Source organism: Bos taurus, chromosome 18 (genome assembly GCF_002263795.3).
Source record: "Bos taurus isolate L1 Dominette 01449 registration number 42190680 breed Hereford chromosome 18, ARS-UCD2.0, whole genome shotgun sequence".
Taxonomy (NCBI): domain Eukaryota; kingdom Metazoa; phylum Chordata; class Mammalia; order Artiodactyla; family Bovidae; genus Bos; species Bos taurus.
The window spans coordinates 34224351-34247443 of NC_037345.1; the positions used below are offsets into that span (position 1 = coordinate 34224351).

The 23093-nt window shown below is 54.3% G+C and overlaps 3 protein-coding genes across 6 annotated transcripts in view; 2 read left to right on the forward strand and 1 right to left on the reverse strand.

The window, feature by feature from the left end:
• The window catches only part of BEAN1 (brain expressed associated with NEDD4 1), a 29860-nt gene extending 21020 nt beyond the window's left edge, over nt 1-8840 (forward strand). Inside the window, exons 2-4 of one of the 2 annotated variants that reach the window (XM_015475817.3) lie at nt 418-681; nt 5226-5376; nt 6598-8840. In XM_015475817.3, the coding sequence (XP_015331303.1) occupies nt 418-681; nt 5226-5376; nt 6598-6925 (743 nt within the window). In that variant the 3' untranslated portion in view covers nt 6926-8840. The remainder of the gene's footprint in view (nt 1-417; nt 682-5225; nt 5377-6597) is intronic. The other variant, XM_024978972.2, reaches the window with a different exon arrangement.
• TK2 (thymidine kinase 2) overlaps nt 1-23093 on the reverse strand; it is a 75244-nt gene that overhangs the window by 25828 nt on the left and 26323 nt on the right. Inside the window, exon 8 of one of the 2 annotated variants that reach the window (XM_024978966.2) lies at nt 3620-3697. In XM_024978966.2, the coding sequence (XP_024834734.1) occupies nt 3624-3697 (74 nt within the window). In that variant the 3' untranslated portion in view covers nt 3620-3623. Of the gene's footprint in view, nt 1-3612; nt 3698-23093 lie in introns of those variants that run through there. The other variant, XM_015475812.3, reaches the window with a different exon arrangement.
• On the forward strand, nt 13261-20663 carry LOC104974812 (uncharacterized). Of its 2 annotated transcripts, XR_003030352.2 has the most exons (3): nt 13261-13659; nt 14456-17357; nt 17980-20663. XR_003030352.2 is itself a non-coding variant. In XM_010814640.4 (2 exons), exons 1-2 carry the CDS (start codon nt 13336-13338, stop codon nt 15566-15568), a joined length of 1437 nt encoding a protein of 478 aa, XP_010812942.1. In that variant the 5' UTR covers nt 13261-13335; the 3' UTR covers nt 15569-20657. The 2 variants fall into 2 exon arrangements, 1 of the variants encoding a protein (XP_010812942.1); XM_010814640.4 differs by having other exon boundaries at nt 14456-20657.

Sequence of the window (23093 nt, forward strand, 5' to 3'; positions counted from 1 at the left end):
CTCCCAGGGCAGAGGCTTCAGGGAGAGGAGAAGAGGTCAATCCTCACTAGTAGAGGCTCCTGTAGATGTGGGGGTGGGGGGCAGGATGTGGGCAAGGCACTCCTCCCTTCCTCCCTAGCAGAAGCAGTCAGGATAAAGTCCATGGGCCACAGTAGCCTCCATTTACTTAGGAATGAGGGCTTCCCAGGCGGCACTAATCTCCTGGAGGAGGGCACAGCCACCCACTCCAGTTTCCAGCCTGGAAAATCCCACAGACAGAGGAGCCTGGTGGGCTATGGTCCGTAGGGTCGCAAAGAGTTGGACACGACTGGAGTCACTTAACATGCACACCGAGGGAGGGATAACTCGCAGGGCAGCAGGGAGGCAGGAGGAAGGTGTGGGGCAGGATCTCTGTTCAGTGTCTCTCTCTGTCCACAGTAGCTAGGTACAACCGCACCAGTTACTTCTATCCCACGTTCTCGGAGAGCTCGGAGCACAGCCACCTGCTCGTGTCCCCCGTGCTGGTGGCGAGCGCGGTCATAGGCGTGGTCATCATCCTCTCCTGCATTACCATCATCGTGGGCAGCATCCGCAGGGACAGGCAAGCCCGGCTCCAGCGCCAGCGCCAGCGCCACCGCCGCCACCACCACCGCCGCCACCGCCGCCGCCGCCGGCGCCATCGAGAGTACGAGCAGGGCTACGGTGAGCTGCTGCCCATCCCTGGGCACCCCCAGGCCCCCTGTCCGATTGTCACCCAGGCGGCAGCAGGGAGGTGGTGGCTCTACCGTGGGTGGGACAGGGTGGTCAGGCTGCCTCATAGAGGTCCTGAGTGATCAGGAAGAGCCCAGAGGCACTCACCATAATGCCTCAGTGGCGTGGGAAGCCCAGCTGTCTGCCAAGGATGAGGCTGAAGGTCAAAGAGTGGGTGTAGGGCTTCTCCCCAGCCCCAGCCTTCGTGAGACCAACCTGCCTGTTCCTGCCCTTGAAGCACCAGCCTGACCCTTGAGGAGCACAAGGCTCCTGCCCAGAGCGTGCCCACCTCCCCCCAACAAGGAGCCCAGTACCACCCTCAACCCCTCCCACCCCAGGATGGAGCCAGTCAGGCCCAGGATGGCCAGCCTGCCCACCTCACAGAGCCCGACCCTTGCCCTCTACCCCTCCTGCTCCCCCACCCAAGGCGCCTCCTTCCTGCTCCCTCCCACCTCCGCATCTGCATGCGCTCTTCCCTGTGCCTAGAATGCCATTCCCCACCACCTCCCCATCTGACAGAAGCCTGCTTGTCCTTCCAGACCTGGCACCAATGCCTCCTCCTTTTAGAGCCTCTCTGCCCCTCCTCATGCCCTCCTCCCAGGCAGGGGTGATCCCCACTCCAGGACTTCCTGAGCACTGCACCCACCCCCAGCAGTGCCTGACGCTGGGCAGCTGTAGCTCTCCTCGCACTAAGCTCACAGCCCAGCATGGGCCTAGCCCAGAGGGACCTGCTCCACAGCAGAGGAAGTCACTACCCCATCCCATTTTCCCAGCGAGAGCTGTGGTAGCCCATTTTAAAGACCAGGAGCTAGAGGGACTTGTTGAGTGGCTTGAATGTACCCGAGCCTGAGCCTGGGACTTAGAGCTCAGGAGAGAGGGCCAAGGGAATTTCCAAGATTGAGTGGAGAGGTCGACCTTGGCCTTGAGGAAAGAGAGAGGCCTCGGGCAGGCTAGTCTGCCCTGAGTGCGTGGTGGGGCCATGGGGCCAGTGTCACATGAGCAAGCCCCCAGCTCTGACTTCGGAGCAGGTGGGGTGAGTGCAGGCCACCGCCAGGCTGCATCTGGGCTCAGGCCTTTGCTGCCTGATGCTGACTCACTGCAGCCCCGTGGCCCCGTCGCCTTGGAGACCCTGCTGCGGGGCTCCCGCCTCCCTGCCCTCGCCTCTGTTCTCAGCTCTGGCTTTGGCATCTCGTTGGGGCCTCAGCAGGAGGCCTGGAGGTGCTGATGCCCCCATGCCATCCCCCAGCCTTCAGGGGGTACACCAGGGACTGCCAGGAGGCTTGAAAAGAAGCCAGGGGAGAGGGGACACAAGAGCCACCACGCTCCGACGAGCAGCAGCCTCCTGGCCATGGGGGACCCTCTGTCCTTCAGACACCCTCCCTGGCTCCGGTGACTCAGCCTCTCCAGGCTCTCTCCCATCACTCTGGTGGCTTCTTCTCAGACTTGCCGGTAGATTCCTGAGAAGAGGAATCTCAAGGTTCCTCAGAGCCCCACCCTGAGCCCTGGGTCCTCTCAGGAGGACCCACCCCTGCTCAATCTCAGGCACCCTCCAGCTCCGGGCCCCACCCATCCTCCTCACCCGATGCCCCAAGGCTCTTACATCTCAGAGGCACCTCGGACCCAGGGTCCACAGCAGCCTTCATCTCCACTTCTTACCAAGCAGCCTCAGGAAAGTCACTCAGCTCTGTGAGTCATCTATACAATGGGTACATGGGGACCTGCCCCAAAGTTATTGTCAGGTCTAAAATAGCACAGTGCCTGGTTTATGAGTAAGTGCCCAGTTCATGTTAACTATTTTCATTATCTCTCCCCCTTGAGATAACTAATGCTGCAGCCCCTACAGCTGCCAGCCGCTGGCCTGGTGCCCCCAAGGCCTTCTCCATGGAACAAGCACCACGATTGAACTGTAGCCTCTGCTCAGTGCCACGCAATGGCTCCCCGGTGCCCTCGGAGCAAAGTCAGTCCTCCCCTGCCTGCCCTCAGGGCCCTTCTGCAGGCTGGTCAGGTGCAGAGAGAGGCGCCAGTGAATGTTTGAGAATGAGTGAAGGAGTGAGTGAATGAAGGAATGAGTCAGAGAGACTAGGGAAGAAAGAAGGAAGGAAAGAAGGAAGAAGAGAAAGAGAAAGAAATTTGTTCTCTTTCCATAAGATGGAAAGGTCTTGAGTTTGAGCTTTAGGAGATGGATCTGGCCCTCTCTCACTTGCTGGAGGTTTAGAGCAAGTGACTTGACATCTCTGTTTCTTCATCTGCGAGAAGAAGGCACCCACTGTGTCCCTCTCTTAAATCCCTGTGAGGGTGAATAAGATCCTGAGGCTACTGCACAGTGACACTTATGGATGCAAGTTCCTCCTCCCCACTCTCTGGAGCCTGTGTAAGGTTGCTAACCTTGGACTGGGGCTGAATAATGAAAGAGGTATACCTTAACTTGGGTAAATAAGGGAAGAGAGAGATTTGGGTCTCCCTGGACTATCTGAGTGCATGCTGATGAGGGTAGAGGAGAAAGGAATTTGGGAAGTTCAGACTGGGGGAGTGGAGTTTCTTTCCAGCTGTTCCTTGAGAGCTCTGCCCACCTGGATGTCTGGGGCTGACCTGAGTCATCACAGGACTGTGGTCTGGGCTAGGTGAATGCCTCAGGGTGGCCTCAGTTTCCCTAAGATGCTCAGCCTGTGGGGGGCCCAAGGAAAGTAACCACAGGGAGACAGAGGTGAAGAGCAGCGTCAGCTCTCAGGCCTGCCCACCAGGAAAGAGCCTCAGTTTTCCCGAGGTCCAGACAGCCCTGGCTGCCCCCTACCCCAGCACACAGTGGACGGGGCCCTGCCCGCCAACACTGGTGGGAATGGGACCCAGCACCGGAGCCCAGGGCCAGCCACTGCAGCTCTTCTGTTCTCACCCAGTCATTTCATGTTTTCCTCTCTCCTCAGCTTCTTCCCCAACTTCTTCCCCAAATTCTCATTCTTCAGCTGGTGACCTAAAAGGAAACAAATCTCATTTCAGCATCTTCTCAGCATGTTATTGGAGTCCTTTTTCCTAGGAGAAGCGTAATGTGTGATCACTGTGGAAAACCTTTAAAATACAGAAAACATAAAAAATTAAGGGTTCTGTTCCTGTCCTCCAAACAGAGCCACTGTTTGGAATATTTTCTTCTAAGAGCTTTCGTGATGTCTGTAGATAATCCTGGGATTGTACCCACAGATGGAGTTTTGTATCCAGATTTTTCCACTCACCAATGTGTCAAGAATGGGAAAGAGAGTTTGGGGAATGCAAGGAGCAGTCTTTGGGGTTGTACAGACTATGCGTGAATTCCAGCTGCACACTCTACCAGCTACAGGACCCTGAGCTCCTGGCTATACAATGGGAAGGGCAACCCAACAGTGGTGTTGACCTCAAAGAAAGGTCGCAAGTCTCACCCAAAGCAGACAAGCCCCGCCCACTTCAGGCCCCACCCTCCGAGGGGAGGGGCCACCTGGGAGGCCAGGGCAGTCCGGAGACCTCATGTCTCAGCCATCTTTGTAGCTCCCACGGTCCTCCAGCCTCTGCCAGACCTGTTGGAAACTGGGAGGTGGAGAGCTTCTAGGGTTAGGAGCCAGGACATCCAGTCACCCTGTGGCCCTACCAGTAATTTGCTGTGTGGCCTCTGTCAAGTCACTGATCCTCTCTGAATCCCAGCTGTAGAATGAGAAGACTACTCCGTCGGCATTCCCTAAGCAGTGTTACTAGGTCTAAGAAAATAAGATTCTGTTGGTAGATGCTGCACAAGCACAGTTAAATATGTTTCTCAGCTTCAGGACATTTCAAGAGTCTTTGATGTACTTGTGCGATAAAAACAACAACAGAAGACAGTGTCGTCTGTCAAGTCACCAGGATTCATCATAGAAGCCCCGTTTTCTCCCCGGGAAACCTAAAGGGCGGGAGACCTAACCTCAGAGACCTCTGCAGTCCTCATTCCCCGACACTTCCTCCCCGTTTGTCATGCCCCAGCCCTTCTCCACAGCTCAAAGCATCCTGTTCACACTACAGTCTTCTTTCTCATCTCCCCGCACCCCCACCGCCCTTGACCTGAGCTGTTCTGTTCCCTCTGCCAGGCTTGCCCCTCTTATCGTGGCTGATTTCTAGACAAGATTCAGTTCTGAGAGCCTTTCCTCCAGGAAGCCCTCCCTCACCTCCAGGCTGGGTCAGGCCCTTCTCTGCTCCCACAGCCCTAGTACGACACCTGTCAAAGCTCATGATGTGCTTGCTCACGACCTGGCTGTTCCCAGGACAGGCTGCTCAGCACCCTGGGAGCCCCACCAGGCCCGAGCCAGCTCTGCTTCCTCTCTGTGACCACCCCCAACACACACTCAGCAGAGCACTGGCACTCATGTTTTGGGGCTCACTGAGGGGATGAAGGCAGCTGTGCATGGTGAGGGAGGGGCAGGATAGTGACAGGACTGTGGCCGCAGGCAGACTCCCTGGCGCCAGCCTGAGACCCAGGCCGAATGTCCGTCCATTCCCTGCAGTGTCCGACGGGCACATATACGGCCGCCCGAGCCACAGGATGCGCTACGCCTGCAGCCCCGCCGAGGACTGGCCTCCGCCCTTGGACCTTAGCTCTGATGGGGACGTGGATGCCACGGTGCTCCAAGAGCTGTACCCAGACTCTCCACCCGGGTAAGGAGGCCACGCAGGGGCGGCAGGAGGGCCTGAGAGGGCGGGGCTCCAGACAGGAAGCCCCGCCCCCACAGGGACTGGCAACACCCCAGATGGTACAAAGGCAGAACACATCTGCTCAGTGGGCGCGGCCATCTCCTCACCCTCCTGACCAAGTGAGGTGGGGCGTGACTCAGCAGATGTCACCGAGACACACTCCAAAAGGTGAAAAGAAGAAAAGTTCAGTTGCTTCAGGATGGGTGAGGAGCGAGGTGGAGGGTCCAGGCCCGAGCCCCTTGGTTGTTGTTCAGCTGCCCAGTCCTGTCCGATTCTTTGCGACCCCATGGACTACATCACACCCTGCAGCACACCGAGCTTCCCTGACCTTCACTATCTCCCAGAGTTGGCTGAAATTCATGTGCACTGCACTGGTGATCCATCCAGCCATCTCATCCTCTGTCACCCTTAGTATGAGCCCCTGAAGTCCAGATCACACCCACTGGGACAGGTGTCACTGTCTCCAGTTGCGCTCATGCCCACCAGGTGGCCCTGTCTTGGGGGGATTCTCTTCTGGGTCCTGTCCTGGCAGCCACTCTCAGGCACCTTACCCACCACTTAGGACCTGGAAAGAGAAGTCAGGACACCAGCACTTCCCATCCAGGGGACCCCCTTGCACCCTGCACACAGCCCCATCCTCCCCATCACCTTTTTACTCTTTACCACCACCCCCTCCCCAGGGTCACTGGGAGGGATGGACTTTCCCGGAGGATGGGTGATTTTCTGCCCTGTAGCTTCAGGTTCAGAGGGGCCCCCAGGAAGTCCTCCCTAACCCTTGAAGGAGCACTTTGGGGTGACCTGAGACCAAGGAGTGTCTGGCTGCCCCCACCAGTGCTCCCCACACTGGGACCCCCACCTGGAGATGCTAAGGCAGTAGCGGCTGCTGTTCTAAGAGATCTGGGACCCAGCATTCGGTGACTTGGTCACTTGTGTTCACAGGGACACCCAGGCTGAGTCAGGGCCAGAATCCAGGTCTCAGTGTGCTTGGTGCCCCTCCCCAGGGAGTGGAGGGGTCTCACTGGAGTCAGTGGGACTAAGGCCTGGCCTGCTCCACTCCAGGGCAGCCTGTCACTGTGGCTAGGCCTCTAGCCCTGGGCAGGTGGGGCGGGGGAGGAGGGGGGGCGGCCCGCTACCTGCCACTGAGGCCAGCTCACACAGGGCCTGAGGGAGCTTCTTCTCTTGCAGTTACGAGGAGTGTATGGGACCGGGCGCCACTCAGCTGTACATCCCTACGGATGCCCCGCCCCCCTACTCACTGACCGACTCCTGCCCCGAGCTGGATGTGGGCAATGGCCACAGCCCTGGCCGACACCAGCAGGCGCAGAGGCCGCAGGGCCAGAGTGGCCTCCGCACTGTCTCCATGGACACCCTGCCCCCTTATGAGGCTGTGTGTGGGGCCAGCCCTCCATCAGGCCGGCTGCCACTGCCTGGACCGCAACCAGGCCCGCAGAGTTCCCAGGGCCCGCCCACCCCAACCCAGGCCCCGGCCTTGGGCCCAGAGCAGATCATGTGAGCGACCTGGTGGTCAGGTCCTGCTGGCCCCTCAGGGCTGAATCACATCCTTCAGGCACACAGAGGCGTGTACACACACACACACACACACACACACGGATGCTCACATGGCACCCCCACATGCACACATATACACACAACTTGGACAGACACACACTGACACACCCATGTGCACACATACATCCAGACATGTCCCTCACGTGTACAGGCGTGCACACACACACACAGGCCTCCCCCCACCCCCACCAGATACACAATCCCACCTGCGAAGGTTTCATTGCAGACGAAGCTCTCCTGACCTCCAGTCTCCTCCCCAGCCTGCCAGTGATACCCCTGGAGCCAGTGCTAGGAGAAAGAAGGCAGAGAAGGGGCTGGGGTTCACTCTGCCCTCTCCCCAGGCTGTCTGCCCTGCCCTCACTGGAAAGCCTGGACCCCAACGCTGACTCTGCCCCCCAGAAGCTGCTCAGCCACCCCAGGTCAGCTTCCTGCCCAAACTCACCCCCAACCCCCAGGAGGCAGCTGGTCCTCCCAGTTGGTGGGACAGGCCTCAGTGAGGCTCAGCTCCACGCTGTCTCTATGTCCCCACCCCAGGGCAGAAGAGCCACAACACCTGCCACTTATAGAGTGAGGGACACGGGACTGGGGGCCCAGGCACAACCTGGAAACCCTTGCCACACCCTGCCCCATCCCTAGCCCAGCACCCTCCGTCTGGTGGTGGTAGCGGAGTTATCTCCAAAGCCCCCACTCCAAGCCCCAAGTGATGGACAGGGCCCTCAGCGGGCGTGCGGTGGTGGTGGTGGGGTGGTGGTTAGTGGGTCACGGCGGTGCCCATGCCCATTCAACCACTGCCTGGGACTGAGGGGCTTCAAAGAAGATGGGGTGGGGCCTTGCTGGGGACAGGCGCTGAGGCAGAGGAGCAGCCCCTCACTAGGGGCATGCCCTGCCGGCCATTCATGGCCTAAGCTCGAGTGGGCTGGAGACGGACCCCAGGAGCAGTGCTGGCGCTCTAGGTGGGGGCTCAGGGTTGGGAGTTGGGAGCCAGCACCTTCTGGTCTGCCCTCCATGGTGCTGGCGCAAATGAAATCAAGGGGATGTGGGCCCTACTGTGCCACCGCGAGAGGACCAGTGGTTGCATCTCAGCCTTGCTGCTGGGGCTACCGCAGAAAGGAGTACATGGGCCTCGTTGTAAACAGACTTAGACCTTGGCCCCTGAATCCCAGCAATTTCCATCCGAGACCACGCAGGTAACAGAGCTGATGCCTGCAGACCCAGCCTGCACGAGGGTGGCAGCCCAGCGCCCATAAAGAGCATCCCCACCAGCATCACCAGCGGCAGTCCTCCAACCCACCCCGCCTCCCTCCCCACCCGCTCCTTAAACTGCAGCACCCCCAACCAGCCTCTCCCCTACATTTCCATTCCTCCAATAAAGGGCTAAGACAATTTAGTAATCCCTTTCTTAAGAAGAGAGGTGGCGAGGAAGGCAATCGTGAATCTTATTTTCTGTAGAAATAGCATTTCTTCTGGTGCAGAACTGAAAGGAATCCACCCAGAGGTTCTGTAGCATCCTGGCGCCCCTGACTCTGCCCGGGGAAGGGACCTTGTTTACACGCAGTTCTGTCCACCTTTGTGGTGTACTGTTTTCTAGGCAAAAAAATAATCTCTTGTCTGTTGTACTGTATAGCTTTTAAAATGCACTCCAGGGCTGAGGTTCTTTTAAGAAACACATCTTGCTTCTGCAACCCTAGAGAGTGCCGGTGTTGGGGGGGAGATAAAAACCCCCACATGCTCATCAGTGTTGAAGGGATGGAGCCAAGCAGCTTTTCTTGTCCCTGGATTAAGCGCTAAATAAGCAACAATGTATCTTTTCTGTGTTCAAAATAAATATATCAATAAAAAATGTTGTAAGAAGTAACCTGAATAAGGAGCCCATGGTGGGGTTGGCACCATCTGACACTTGTAAGGAAAGGGTTAAATCAGCAAACTGAAAATATGTTACTTTTCTCAAAGTCAGCAGTCACTGAAACCTTGTTATTCTTCTAGGACAGGAACATTTTGGGTAGTCCGTGATTTACACCAGTTACTTTGTTGTTGTTGTTTAGTTGGTTAAGTTGTATCTGACTCTTGGCCACCGGAGGACCAGCAGCCTGCCAAGCCCCTCTGTCCATGGGATTTTCCAGAAAGGAATCCTGGAGTGGGTTGCCATGTCCTCCTCCAGGGGATCTTCCCTGAACCAAGGATTGAATCCACATTTCCTGCTTAGCAAGTAGATTCTTAGTGGATTCTTTAGCCACCTGGGAAGCCGTAATTTTTTTTTAAACCTCTCTAAAACATGGCATCGATTCTCCAAGACTTGGCCAGTGTAACTGCCACCAAGACAAGCCATAAATTTGCAGGACTTGACTCCAGGAACACCAGAAGACTGGCATTTCACTCCACACTCGGACAGCTTTGACTATCAGGAAGCAGTGGGGAAGGTGTGGGGGAGGAAATCAGGCTGAAATGACTGAAGTAAGTCATTTTCTCCCCCTCTGCAGAAATTCTTTTGTCTCTGCTTTCTATAAGACTTTGGCTTTGGTTGTTGATCCCTTGTCTGATAGGTACCCTTTCTCTGTCAATCTTCCCTCCTACTGGAATTCAGGTAGAGTCCATGAGCATAGTCCTAAACCCCTAAGTGCCCTGAAAGTGGGGTGTGATCCTGAAGGACGGTACAGCCCTGTCCTGGGTCCCACTGCAAGCCCACACTGCCACCTGCTGGCTGCCTTCCACCACTGTTCAAAGCCAGTGAGCCCCTGAAAGACGCAAATTCCCTTCTCCCAGTTTCTAACCCACTGCCTGCAGACACTCATAGTTGTAACGGAACTTGTTTTGGTCCTGGTCTTGTCCTCCACCCTCGGGATGTTCCGTGAGGTTTAAACCGTTCAAGCATTCCATGTACAGGAATCATTCCTGCCGCCCCCCTCCCCACCCCAACCCCGCAGCACCTCTCTAGGCACAGCCAGATAGCTCAGCACCTCTCATGGTATACAAAATAACCACTCCCCTGTCCTAAACACCACGGTGCACAGCTCAGGTGCCACCTCTGTACTCTGAGGCCCCTTCTGGGAACGAATATGGCAGCCTTCATGGTGGTGCTGCCCAGCTCACCTGGTACCCATGGCAATTCCAACTGGAACGACCCCACACCCATGCTGCTGCTGCTGCTGCTGCTAAGTCGCTTCAGTCGTGTCCAACTCTGTGCGACCCCATAGACAGCAGCCCACCAGGCTCCCCCATCTCTGGGAATCTCCAGGCAAAAACACTGGAGTGGGTTGCCATTTTCTTCTCCAATGCATGAAAGTGAAAAGTGAAAGTGAAGTCACTCAGTCGTGTCCGACTCTTAGCGACCCCATGGACTGCAGCCTACCAGGCTCCTCCGTCCATGGGATTTTCCAGGCAAGAGTACTGGAGTGGGGTGCCATTGCCTTCTCCGCCCCACACCCATACCCTGTTCCAAAAGCAAACAAACTCAGGATCCCACAGCCCCCCCAGGGGCTATCAAGCTCAGTGTTCTCCACCTCCTCCATTCGCAACATGCCTTGTGTCCACTCTGACACACTATGGCGTGTTCACCTATGACGCCACATCCAAGTTCCTCACACTCCTAGGAGACTGGATGCCTCTCTCTGCCAGGGGGCCCTGAGGGGTTGGGCCCACATGAGCACTGGGCAGTGGGGCTCATCCAGGCCCCAAGAAGATGGGAAGTGAAGCTAAATTCCCAGGACGGTGGGACGGGAGGAGGGGCAGGACCAGCCCTGGGACAGGATGGGGGTGCAAGAGGTTGATGAGGAAGGTGACCCCAGGAACAGCACCAGGGAGTGGAAAGTGAAACTGGGAAGGGTGGAAAGTGCAGGCAGGGTGTTGTCGAGCTGGTCTCCGCTGTGGGCAACTGCGCTCCGTCCCCCTGGCAACTCCAAGAGCCAGAATGGAGCTTGCCTCAGGGCTAGTCAGCCAATGGGGAGGGAGGTGGATTAATCACACACGGCTCTCAGATTCTCAAGGATCATTGTCTGAGGCTGCCCTTCAGCCAAGCTGCTCCACCTTGCGCAGCTGAGCAGCTCCTCTGGCCCAGGTCTTCAGACTGGAGACCTTCAGCTGGGGCCATCATCCTGGTCTGCGTGGGCTGCCACCGGGCCATCAAGCATGGGCACAGTGCCCTCCACGTCCTCCAGATGGGCATACGGGAGCAGCAGGAATCCCTTGAGAGAGGGAGGAACAGGGCGGATACCAAGCACGGTCGACCACAGTGGCCCCTTGGGACACCCGCTAGCTTGCACCAGCCAAGCCCACCCATGTATGCATACACAGGGGTCTCTCATATCAACTTCCTAGAGACTCTCAGGCACACACTTGTGTGCAGCATCACTCAGTTCACACTACCTGCGGCACACACAGCTCACACACACACACTGTGCCCCTCACACTCAGAGCTCACACACCCAGAGGTCCCACCCCAAGGCCACCCACACTCACGCTCAGGTATCACCATCAGTGTCCCCCAAAGACTGACCAGGCTGGGGACACAAGCGGTGGAAGGACCCACAGCATCATCACCCGAGAGAGCGAATGCCCCATCCAGGGTTTGGCTCTGCTGACCTCACAGGGCTCCTCCCCAAGCCCAGGTGAGCTCTCTCGATTGGGACCAATTGCCTGGGGCAGGCCTGGTGTTTCTGGGCTGGGGGGCTGAGCACAGGGGTTGCAGCCCACCTGTGCCTGTTCAGCATCTCTTCAAGGACTCCCAGGTCTGCAGGCCTCAGGCCCTGAGGTCACAGCCTCAGCCAGACCACAACAAGGCATCCATCCAGCCTGCCTCCTGGGACCTTTGAGCCAGTCCCTGTCCTTTCGGTCTCAGGGCCCACGCCCCACCAGCCTACCCTAAGTCAGAGCAGAATGTCAAACCTCCACTAGCACTCTCCCACCCATGCTGACCTACGTCTCCTACCCAGAAGGATGATCAGATGTGACCTGGGCCAGTTACCTAATCTCGCCGAGGTTCAGGATCGGTGAACTAATGTGTGTCGGAGACTAGCATCCCCACCAGTGGACCTCAGATGATGGATTCAGACCAGCCGAGAGACCCATTCCCAAATAGCCCTCCCATTGGGAAGTAAGTTCCTAATGGGAGGGGTAGGAATGCTCTGGCCACGGAGCTCAGAAAAGGTGGCAGGAGAGCCGGGGGCTGGGAGCAACAAGACCCTGGGTGCGGGCAGCCCAGGTCTGAGGCTGCTCTGAGGCCAAGCACCCAGCAGATCAGATGCCCTTCCTGGTTACTGGAGGGGCAGGAGGCCAGCAGAGCCTCCCAGAAAGCCAACAATGGTCAAGAACCAGCTTTTCCTCGGCTGTGTGACTACCAGGTCACAGCCAGTTCATGTAGAGCCACCGCACCTTCCAACAGGCTCTCCAGACAGCGAGCCACTGAGGCCAGGCTCCCATCTGCCTCGGAAGCTACAACCCTCCCCGTCCCTGCCCCAGGCCAGTGTGGAAGGACATGGGCCTCTGGCAGTACTACCCCTAGCACCAGGAGAGAGCCTTGAAAGGACCCAGGGCCTGAGAAGTCAGGGAACAGCACACAGGTTGCCCCTCCTGGGAACTCACACCCCTTAGGAAAGGTCCTGATGCCAAGAAGCCAGGGGATCTTATTTAGTCCAGCAGTTCCCAAATGCATTTGGCCACAGGAAATTTTCACTCATGGGAGATAGATTAAGAGCACCCAGACAAGTGCTCTTCCGTGGAGCACACTTTGAGAAATGCAGACCCATGTGGAAGGAAGGAGTGAGTCACCGAGCGACTGAATGAATGAGTGAATCATCACTGAATTAAGAAGTAGGTGAATGGAAGAAAGGAAGGAAGGAAGGAAAAAAGGGGGAGGGAAGGAGGGAGGGGAGGGAAGGAGGGAAGGGATGAACGCTAGATGAGAGTGCATAGGTGACTGGTCCATCTCAACCCCCTCAAAAACCTGTGCCTGATTCAACCTCTGGGTCTAAGTAGTTTCTGTGGGAGGTGATCCCAGGAAGCACAGTGAAGGAACCGGGAACTAAGACAAGGGAGGGAGCTGAATCAACAGGGACGAACTTATGAGGAGGTTGTTGCTGTAGACAACTGGGGTGGTCCCACGGGGGACCCTCTCAGAGACAGGGTAGAACATACCTCAGAACCATCCCACCCATGGGATGCACCCACAAAGCCTCCTTGCTTGGCCGCAGCCCTGGCCAGCTCCAGGATGAGGAGTACCGACAGATGGCACAAGGCCCTGCTTTCTCTTTTGCTAACACAACTTCCTCCTGGGCTTCCTGATTGAGCCGTGGGGTGGGACAGAGGCAGGCCGGCCTAGGCGGCCACGGGACTCTGGTCTGCATCCAACTCCTCACAGCCGCCATGAGCTGGCCCAGGGCCCCAGGCCCCAAAGAGGACACTCCTGAGACCCTTCTAGAAGACCTCATCAGTTTCTACCTGGAGGGGGCAGGAGAGGGCCGGCTCCGGGTCTGCAGGCAAGCTACTCTCACCAGTAGGGCCCAGCAGCTGCTGGACACAGGGCCCCCTCTTCAACTCTACCTGCCTGAGGAGGTGGCCCCTGACTCGGGAGCTCCCTGCTTTGCCCAGCATATCGACCACAAACTGGTGCGGGCACTGGAGTTCCTGGAATTGGTCTCTATCCACCTGCTCCTGTTTCCCTGGAGGAAGGAAATCAGGTCCCTGAAGGTAGGTGTCGCCACTACCCTGGGAGAGAGGGTCTTGGGGAGGGGCCAGGGCCCTGCCTCGGGGTTGGGGAGGAAACAATGTGTCTGTCATGCCCACTGACATTGGTCCCATTTTACAGTTGGGGAAACTGAGGGCTAAAGAGTTTAATACCACTGATGTGTAGTCTGAGTTGCTTCAGTTGTGACCAACTCTTTTCCATCCTCCGGCCCTGAGCCCACCAGCCTTCTCTGTCCATGGGATTCTCCAGGCAAGGATACTGGAGTCGGTGCCCATTTCCTTCTCCAGGGGATCTTCCCAACCCAGGGATCGAACCTTGAGTCTCTGATGCCTCCTGCATTGGCAGGCAGGTTCCTTACCACTAGCGCCACCTGGAAACTGCTCTGTGGTCACCAGCTAATACACAGCCCAGACGGGACTCAGACTCAGTGCCACTCCAAACCACCAGGCTCTCCTGCTTCTCTAAAGAACAGGCAACAAGGAGGCCACAGGAAGCCAGGCAAAGACCTGTGCTGTGGAAAGCCATTGGAAAGCTTTCGTCGCTTCTGGCTCCAGGCCAGGGCACCGGCTGGCTCCTTCTTCTGCTGAGTGGCTTGAGACAAAAGTCCTGCCTCTGGGCCTTGGTGTGTCCTTCTGTAAAATGGGACGGGGTGACATGCCTGTGGGCCAGGTTTCCTTATGGCCCCATGCCCTGGCCCTCCTGCTTCTCAGGAGCCTCCGTGCCAGTCTTTGGTCCTTCCCCTCACAGCCACTCTGCTCTTGCGTGTGCCACCCTAATGAGCACCCCTGTTTGTTCCAGACATACACGGGGAGCTTTGCCTACTGGGTGCGGCCTGTGCTTTCAGAACACACCCTGCACACCCTCCTGGGCCGGCTAGGCTATATGGCCACCTCCGAGGTCGAGTTTTCCCTGGTCCAGGCTATCAGCGAGGAGGACACCAAACAGATGGTGTTTGAGATCTTCCTGACAAGAGTCGCATGTGAGGCCGTTCTCAGGACCCCGGGCAGGCAGCTCCTCGGGCCAGGCAGAGAGAGAGTGGCGGGGCCCCACCACAGACCTGGCTCAGAGATGGGGCTGCAGGAGGCCCTGTGGGAGGCCCAGCCTGGCCTGGATCCCTCAGCAGGGGTGGGAGCCAAGAGCGCCCTGGCCGAACACCCTGATGCTCGCTGCTCTCTGCCTGTGGCCTTGAACCAGCCTGAGGTCTCAACAGCCCCCCATGGACTCCTGACTGGCCCCCTGTTCCCCTTGGGCTCCCTGCGCCATGCCAGCACATGCTCCGACAGTGAGGAGTTCCTGACCTGCTACAGCGACCTCGCGCTGCACCGGACACCCTTGCTCCCCTGGGACCAGCCCTGGAGCAGCCTGGAAGGGAAGCAACTCCAGGGCCCAGGCCCTGGGCCCAGCCCAGCGCCGGGGGAGGTGGCCGCCGCCTCGGGTAGCAGTGGTGAGCAGCCCTGGGTCCCCGACGGGGCTTCTGAGTGTAAAGGGGCCACCGTCCCCAGCCAGCTCCTGCAGAGGCCCAGGTCCTGTCTGTCAGAGAATTCCTTGGCCCCAAAGCCAGATGCTCTGCCAGATCCAGCTGCCCTTGGCATGGACACTGAGCCTCCAAGCACTTCCTCGGAGATGGAAGAGCTCTGTGAGCACTTCACCCACCTCCTCAGAACCTCAACTCCAGCGGGCTACCTGAGGGACACCCCTAGTCCCAGGGTTGAGGAGGAGGGACAATCGGAGCCTCTCGTGGGGCCAGAGCCAGCCAGCAAAGGTGGCAGCCCGGACGGTAAAGTTGCTCTGCTCTGGAGGTCTCCGCAGGCCTCCACTTCATGGACAAGAGCCCCCAGTGCTTACTACGTCCCCCTTAAGGGGCTGGAGGAGCCAGTTCCCACACGGAGATCCTACACGAGCCACAGCTGAGCATGTCACTCCGACTTGAAGAAATGATGGGTCTGGAACCACAGTGGGGACACCAGCCAAATCCCCAGCATGTCAGCCACGAGGACATGTCAGCCTACTCATCCCAGCTGGCCTCAGGTACTAGCCCTGCCACCTACAGACTGTGTGACTCTGGGCCACTCCCCCCACCTCTCTGAGCCATGCTTCCTTGTCTGCAAAGTGGAGGTGAGGTCAGATCTGCCTCACAGGGAGCTGAGACGGGTTAGGAGGTGTGTGCACACTGCCGACCTCAGAAGTGGGGGCGCTTCCTGTGCCCTTCACATCCCAGCTCAGCATGTGACCTTGGGAGCACCATCACCCTTCATCTCTGACCAGCAGCCTCCCTTGGCATCCTTCAGGCACCTGTCACAGGGAAGATTATATGACAGCTGTGTAGACAAGCAGACATGTAAACCACCCTCCATCTGTTCAGTGTCGTCTGTCAGCCACCCTCTTCTCTAACTTCAGCTAACTTCTGGTTGACAGAGAGCAAGGCCACAGTTGGGAGCCCAGGATGAGCTCACAGGCCTGCTGTGCATCCAGGGTTGGGGGCTCCATCACCCAGGCTGTGAGGAGTGGGGGTGCCCTCCACCAGCCTTTCCTGCCCCGACATATGCATGCATACATGCACACAAGTGGGTGCATCCAGGCACGTGTCCACACATGCACACGGGCATTCCTCACGGTGGCCCAAGAGACAGTGGTCTCCCTCTCCAGCCAAGAGCCTCTCTATGGAGGCGCAGGTGCCACCCACCCAGGACCCGCCCCTTGGCTTTGCTTCTGTCCAGTGGGGAGGACAACACCTACCCCTGAGAGTGGTGGTGAACAGGAAAGTTTACTAATAAAGGGGGTGCTAAAGGCCCCTTCTGGGGCTCCCCAAGTGGCTCAGTGGTAAAGAATCTGCCTGCCAATTTAGGAAATGTGAGTTCAATCCCTGTGTCAGGAAGATCCCCTGGAGGAGGGCATGCCAACCACTCCAGTATTATTGCCTGGAGAATCTTATGGACAGAGGAGCCTGGCGGGCTGCAGTCCACGGGGATCACGTAGAGTCGAACACAACTAAGTGACTGACCATACATGCAAAGGCCCCTTCTGGGTATACAGCAGGTGCTTAATAAATATTGGTGCCTGCCTTGTTGTCCCCAGAGCCGAGCATATGACTCTACCATTTTCAGTCCCCAAATCAAGGGGGACCACAGGAGGGAAGGATTTAAGGAACACTGGCCCCAGCTCCCTCCCAACCCCACAGCTGGTCAGGCCCTACACAGACTTTGAGACAAATCAGAAAGCAGTCTGCACTGGGGGAAAAGAGGCATACTGGTCAGGGATCCATCCATCCATCCTTCCTCCACGCCACTCATGCCAATTACTCTGCATAGCACCCAGCCATCAACACCCAAACCGGTGAGCTGTCAGTGTCTGGAGCCAGTGGAGGTGAGACTGGTGGTTTTGGAGCAGACCCCAGCCATAAGCCTCCATCCTAGGGAAGAAGAACATCAGGGCCAGGCTGGGAACAGGCTGGGCTGTACACAAAGAGGATCAGGAACCTCAGGAGAAGGGATGGGGCGGGAGCAGGGATGGACCCGGGAACCACAGCCACCAGGGCACCCAGTCCTGGGTCTGATTCACAGCCCCTGTCCATTCTCTATTCATTATTTTCTGATTATTAACATAATAAATAGGCTCAGTCCCAAACCACAGCAGAACTTTTGCTCTCTCCACAGGCTCCTGCCCCCAGTATTCCCCACTTACTGGAAAGCTGAAGCCCAAGGTAGACATCCTTCTTGATTTCTCTCTTTCTCACATCTTTCATCCAACAATAGTTCTGTCACAACAAGAACAACATCTGACCACGTCCCTCCTCCTTCCGCAGAAGGCTGATCCCCTGACTGAGCTACCAAGGCCTCCCACTCAGATCCCTGGAGGACACCAGTCCCCTCCCTGGTCTCCCAGCCGCCACCCTCATCCCCTGCAGTCAGCTCCATCCAGCTGCTGAGGATTCTGCGAAAACCTAGATTCCATCATGACCCTCGGGTGTTCCACTCCTTCCCGGGGCTCCCAAGGCCATACCAAGCCCCATAGGCAGGGCACGTCCTACCCTTCTGACATCCTCTCATGCCCCCCACAACCCCCTGCAGCCGAGCTACCCAGACTTCTTCTGGGCTCTTGAACAAGCTAAACCCACCCCTACCTCACAGCCTCTGTGAAGACTGTTCCCTCTGCCCTCTCCCCACTGCACGCTGCTTCCCATCTTCTCTTTCTTGTTGGTCACATCTCACCTTATACATCACCTTCTCACAAAGGCCTTCCCTGGCCACCAATCACATCAGCTTAGTTCAGTTTTCTGCACAAAGGTATCTTCAGTGTATTTATTCACTTTCCCTTTCATGCAGTAGGATATAAACTCCATGAGGGAGACACTTGTCTCATTCACCAGTGTTTCCAAGTCTCCAACAAATGAAACCATCAAATGGGTAGAAAACACAGAGAAGACGGATGAATGTGAAAACAAAAGCAAAAATGACCATAATCTCCACCGTTTGAAGATGCCCAATGTCACGCTGTGGATGCACTTCCTTTCAGTCTGTTTTTCTACACATGCGTATATTAAAACTGGGGGATTATGATGTTTATAGTAGTGTTCTGTTTACATTTCCCGTGAAAGGAGTCATTTTAAGGTAATTTTAGACTTAGAAAAAAGTTGCAAAATAGCACAAAGAATTTCCTTCTCTCCCTCACCTGGCTCCCCCTGAAACTGTCATTGTACATAACTACAGTATGAGCCTCAAGAACAGGAAATTGATGTTGATACAATTATTATCAAACTATGTTGTTGTTTAGTCACTAAGTCATGTCCAACTCTTTTGCGACTATAGACAGCCAGGCTCCTCTGTGCATGGAATTTTCTAGGCAAGAATACTGGAGTGAGTTGCCATTTCCTTCTCCAGGGGATCTTCTCAACTTAGATCCAGCCTGTACTGCTTGTGTCTCCTTCATTGGCAGGTGGATTCTTTACCACTGAGCCAAACTCTATTTAAATTACACCGGTATTCCCATTAATATCCTTCTCTATTCCAGGATCCTCTCCAGGATCCCACATGACATTTGTGACTTTTCATCCCCTCCAATCTGTAATAGTTGCTCAGTCTTTTTCTTGTCTTTGATGATCTTACACTTTTGATCAGAACTGCATACTATTCAGTTATTTTGTTGAATGTCCCTCAGTTTGTCTGGTGTGTTTGTGGCTGGAGTGAGGTTAGACATTTGGGCAGGAATACCACCATTAAAAAAAAGGATGCTGTGTCCTCTGTGCATCTCATCAAAGGATTATGATGTCCGTGGATCTTGTTACTGGAGATATTTACCTGCTCATCCCTGGAATAAACCACTAGGATCTCTGGTTCCTTATATTAGAGAATGATGTTCAGAGACCACGATCTAAGTGCCCGGTCTTCACATTGTTACTGGTTGTCACTGCCTCTAAGCCCACTCACGGGGCAGAGATAGGAAGCACACGTATGTATACTAACCCATGCATATGCACACACAGCTATATTTCCATATCTAGCTATATGTAATTTTAATCATGGGTTCACACTGAGACCTCTGATTCTAATCCAGTACCACAGGGTTTATTCTACCCTTCCTCTTATTTATAGACATATCTTTCTCTAACAGTGAGAAACACAGCTCTCAGAATCTACAGCTTATTTGTTTTAGTCTACCGAGTCTACTAAATTGATCCTAGTATAGTTTCAGAATTGCTAAATATATCCCTATGAGAAATACTTCTAATAACTGTATTTCAGCACTTACGTGAAGTAACTTTTACCTTTACTCCTTTTGTGTCCAACCTAGATACAGTTTTCCAGGGTTACTTCAGCTAGTTCTTCCCAGCACCTTCAGTGTGGTCAGCACTCGCTTGTGCTTGATCTGTGTTTTCCACCTTCCATTCCCGCTATGTCCTAGTCAGCTGTTTATTTGGGGTGGGGTGGTATGTGAGACATTACTATGGTTCTCAAGTCAGAGTTACCCAAAATGGTTTATTCACTGAGTACATTCCCCTCTCATCCAAGCAACCCTGAACCCATTCAATTTTCCTTCTTCCAGGCTTTTCCCACTAATCTGCTTATTTTCTGGATTATCTTTCCTGTCCGCCCTATACATCTGTGTATTTTCCTTAGGCTAGCATACTCTAGATACTCATTTGGACACTACTTTCTTCCCTGAACAGTATGTCCTGGAAATCTGTGTCACATCTGTTCAGAGAGACCCTTCTCATTCTACTTCACAGCTGCATGCTGCTCCACTGTATGGGTGTACCATGCTTTATTTAACCACTCTCTTCTATATGAGTCTTTCGGTTGTCTTCAATATTCTGCAGTTACAATGTTGCAGTAAATAACCTTGAGCATATATTTTTTCACGTCCTAGAAGTAGGGTTGCTGGATCACAATCAAGATGTAGATACATATGTAGTTTGTCAGGTGTTGTCAAAATTTCCCTCTAGAAGGGTTGTACAAACTTGCATACTCACCAGTAATGTATGAGTGTTTCCCCACAGCCTCAACAACAGAACGTGTTGAGATGTGTATTTTTTTTTTCTGCCAGTCTAGTAAGTATCTCGGTATTCTTTTAATTGCTGTCTTAGTCTGTTCAGGCTGCTATAACAAAATACCAAAGGCCGAGGGCCTTAGAAACAACAGACATTTAAATCTCAGGGTTCTGGGAGGCTGGAAGCCCAAGATCATGGTGCCAGCATGGCTGGGTTCTGGTGAAGGTCCTCTTCCGGACTGCAGATTGCCTATGCCCCCCGTTCCCTCGTATGGTGGAAGGGGCTTGGGACCTCTGTGGGGGTCTCTTACCAGAGCACTAATCCCAACTGAGAGGGGTCCACCTTCATGACCTAGTCATCCTGCTCCTAAAGTCCCTCTTCCTCACACCATCACCTTAGACATTAGGTTTTCAATATATGAATTTGGGGGAGACACGAATATTTAGACCATAGCATCCATATTTCTCTAATTGAGTGAATTTGAGTATTTTTCCTACCTTTCAGTGCCATTTTAATATTTTTGTAAATTGTCTGTTTGGATAGTTTTCTCATTTTTCTATTGGAGTTTTGGTTCTTTGCCTATTTTTAAGAATTCTTCAAGAATATTAATCCTTTGTGATACATGTTTTGAATATCTTCTCCCATGTCGTCAGATGTCTTTTGACTGTTTTCTCATGGCTTTTGTCATATACATTTTTTAGCCAGATTTATCAATCTTATTATTGCTGGATTTGGAATCATAGTTACAAAGTTCTCCTACCTTGAGGTTTCAAAGAATTCATTCTTATAGTATGTGCATGGTTTCATTTTTTTACACGTAGATCCCTAAACCACTTGGAGTTTATTCTTGGGTATGGTGTAACATATGAATCATCTTTTTACAAATGATGACTCAGTCATCTCAGCACCATTTATTTAAAAATCCATCTTTACCCCCAATAATCACTGAGATGCCACCTGTATCACGTACTTACATCTACTTCTGGGCTTCCTAGTCTATCCCACAGGTCTATTCATGCACCAGTACCACACTGTTTTAATTATAGACGTTTTATAGTATGTTTCAACATCTAGATCCCCAAGGGTAAGATTTATTTAAAACTTAGCACTTGCCCATGCTCTGGGCCCCTTCCACACATCAGGCCAGTTATCCTCTCAACACTAGAAGTGAGCAATGCTCCCATTTAACAGATAAGATAAACCAGCACTCACAAGAGATTCAGTGACACGTCAAGTTTTCATGGGAATTCCTGGAGGTCCACTTCTAGAAAACCTGAAGCTACGAGAAGTGGTCCCCAAAGCGTGCTTCCTGACCAGCAGCCTCATCATCACCTCGATAGCCATTAAATTCTCAGGCACATCCCAGATCTGCTGTATTAGAAACTCTGGGGGCAGGCCCTGCAGACCATGCCTTAACATGCCCATCAGAGGATTCAGACGGCCTAAAGTTAGAGAACCAGGAGCTACAGCATCTCAAAGGTCCCAGAACTGGGAGTCATCAGCAGCTGCAGGTACCCTAAAACAGCGCTTACCGACATGCGTTCCAAGGGACACTCACACCTGGAAGTTAATAACCCCCTAAACGAGGGGTTCTACTGTCAAATGAGTCTGAGAGTCCCTGACTAAAGCAAATTTCAGAAGGCATTTTTATTTCAAGACTTCCTGACTTTACCTAGGCTAACGTACTTTGTGCAGCTCAGAGAGTACCCAGATGGTGAATCTCAAATTTGCTGGACTACAAAACCCTCTTTTCCCAGAGTACCTATTACTATGACCCCAGACACATGTGTTCCGTGAACCTGTCTTGGAGAAGAAAAAGCCAAAAGATGCAAAAATTCAAGAGGACAGCATTAAGTGCTAATACCCATTCTGATCCCACAAGCTTGGCTTTGTCCTAGCTTCTGTTTAATGACAGCTTTGGCCAAGTTCACCATCTTATGGAAACTAGAGGAACACAGAGTTTACCCCAGCCTCAGGGGGAACACGGGGTTGGGGTTATTAAGAAAAAAAAATTGTGTTCATTGACCCTGGCCTTTGGTAAGTGAGTAATCCACTGCCGAAGCCACTGGGTGCAATATAATTGTTGTGAGATTCTCAACGGTGGAGGCCTGACATTTCCAAGAGCTTGTCCATTATTTTAATAACTGTTAACTCTTCAGGGTGCAGAGGCCAAGGGAACAAGTGTTACTCGTTCCGCAGATAATATAAGCATTTGACGTGAGCTCCCCCACCTGGCTCCAGGAAAACAAGGATGATGCAGATTCAATAGCACCCAAGGGTAAATAGGTTTTGAAAACACCTTCTACCTGCTCTCAGAGCAATAAATACCTCAATCCTGCCTTCCCCAGGTGGGATGCTGGGAGTCTGCAGGAATCCCAGGAAGTGTCTCGACCACACCACGCACTCCCCAGGCAGGGGGGCACTTCTCATCTAGGTGAGAGGTTCTGGTGGAAAGGAGGCAGGAATGGGAAAAACAGGCTGGGTGACATCATTTCCCAGAGTCCACGTTTAGCAAGGGGCTCCTGAGACCTCCACTGTGGGAGCCCACTGGCCAGTGCTGAGGACATCACAACACCAGGTGGTGAGGGTTGGGTGATGTGAAAGCAGAAGGGAGGGGAGGAGGGGCCCAGAGGCACCACGGAACTGAAACCAGGCTGTGTGTCCAGCCTTCCCGCTTGCCTGTCCCCCACCTCCGAGGTCTCTAGCAAAATCCAGTTAGAACGTTCCAGCTTATCTTAGTTGTGCAAAAGTCACCATCCACATCTGAATTTAGGTGTGAATGGTGGGGGAGACAGGGCAGTGTGCCTGATGCCAACACTAGACAGAACAGGAGCTCCAGAGCCATCTGGACGGTAAGGCCCTTGGAGGAAGAAAGCCTCAAACCAGGAAGTCAATCTGGGGACAGAAAGGCAGAAAGAGGCTGGGACCCGATGGTCTTGAGCCACCACACCA

What these genes read in the sequence shown, in the direction of transcription:
- LOC104974812 (XM_010814640.4), top strand. Translation starts at nt 13,336, where the DNA reads ATGAGCTGGCCCAGGGCCCCAGGCCCCAAAGAGGACACTCCTGAGACC. An exon ending in AGGAAATCAGGTCCCTGAAG is followed by an intron (nt 13,660 to 14,455) that starts GTAGGTGTCGCC and finishes TGTTTGTTCCAG; the next exon opens with ACATACACGGGGAGCTTTGC.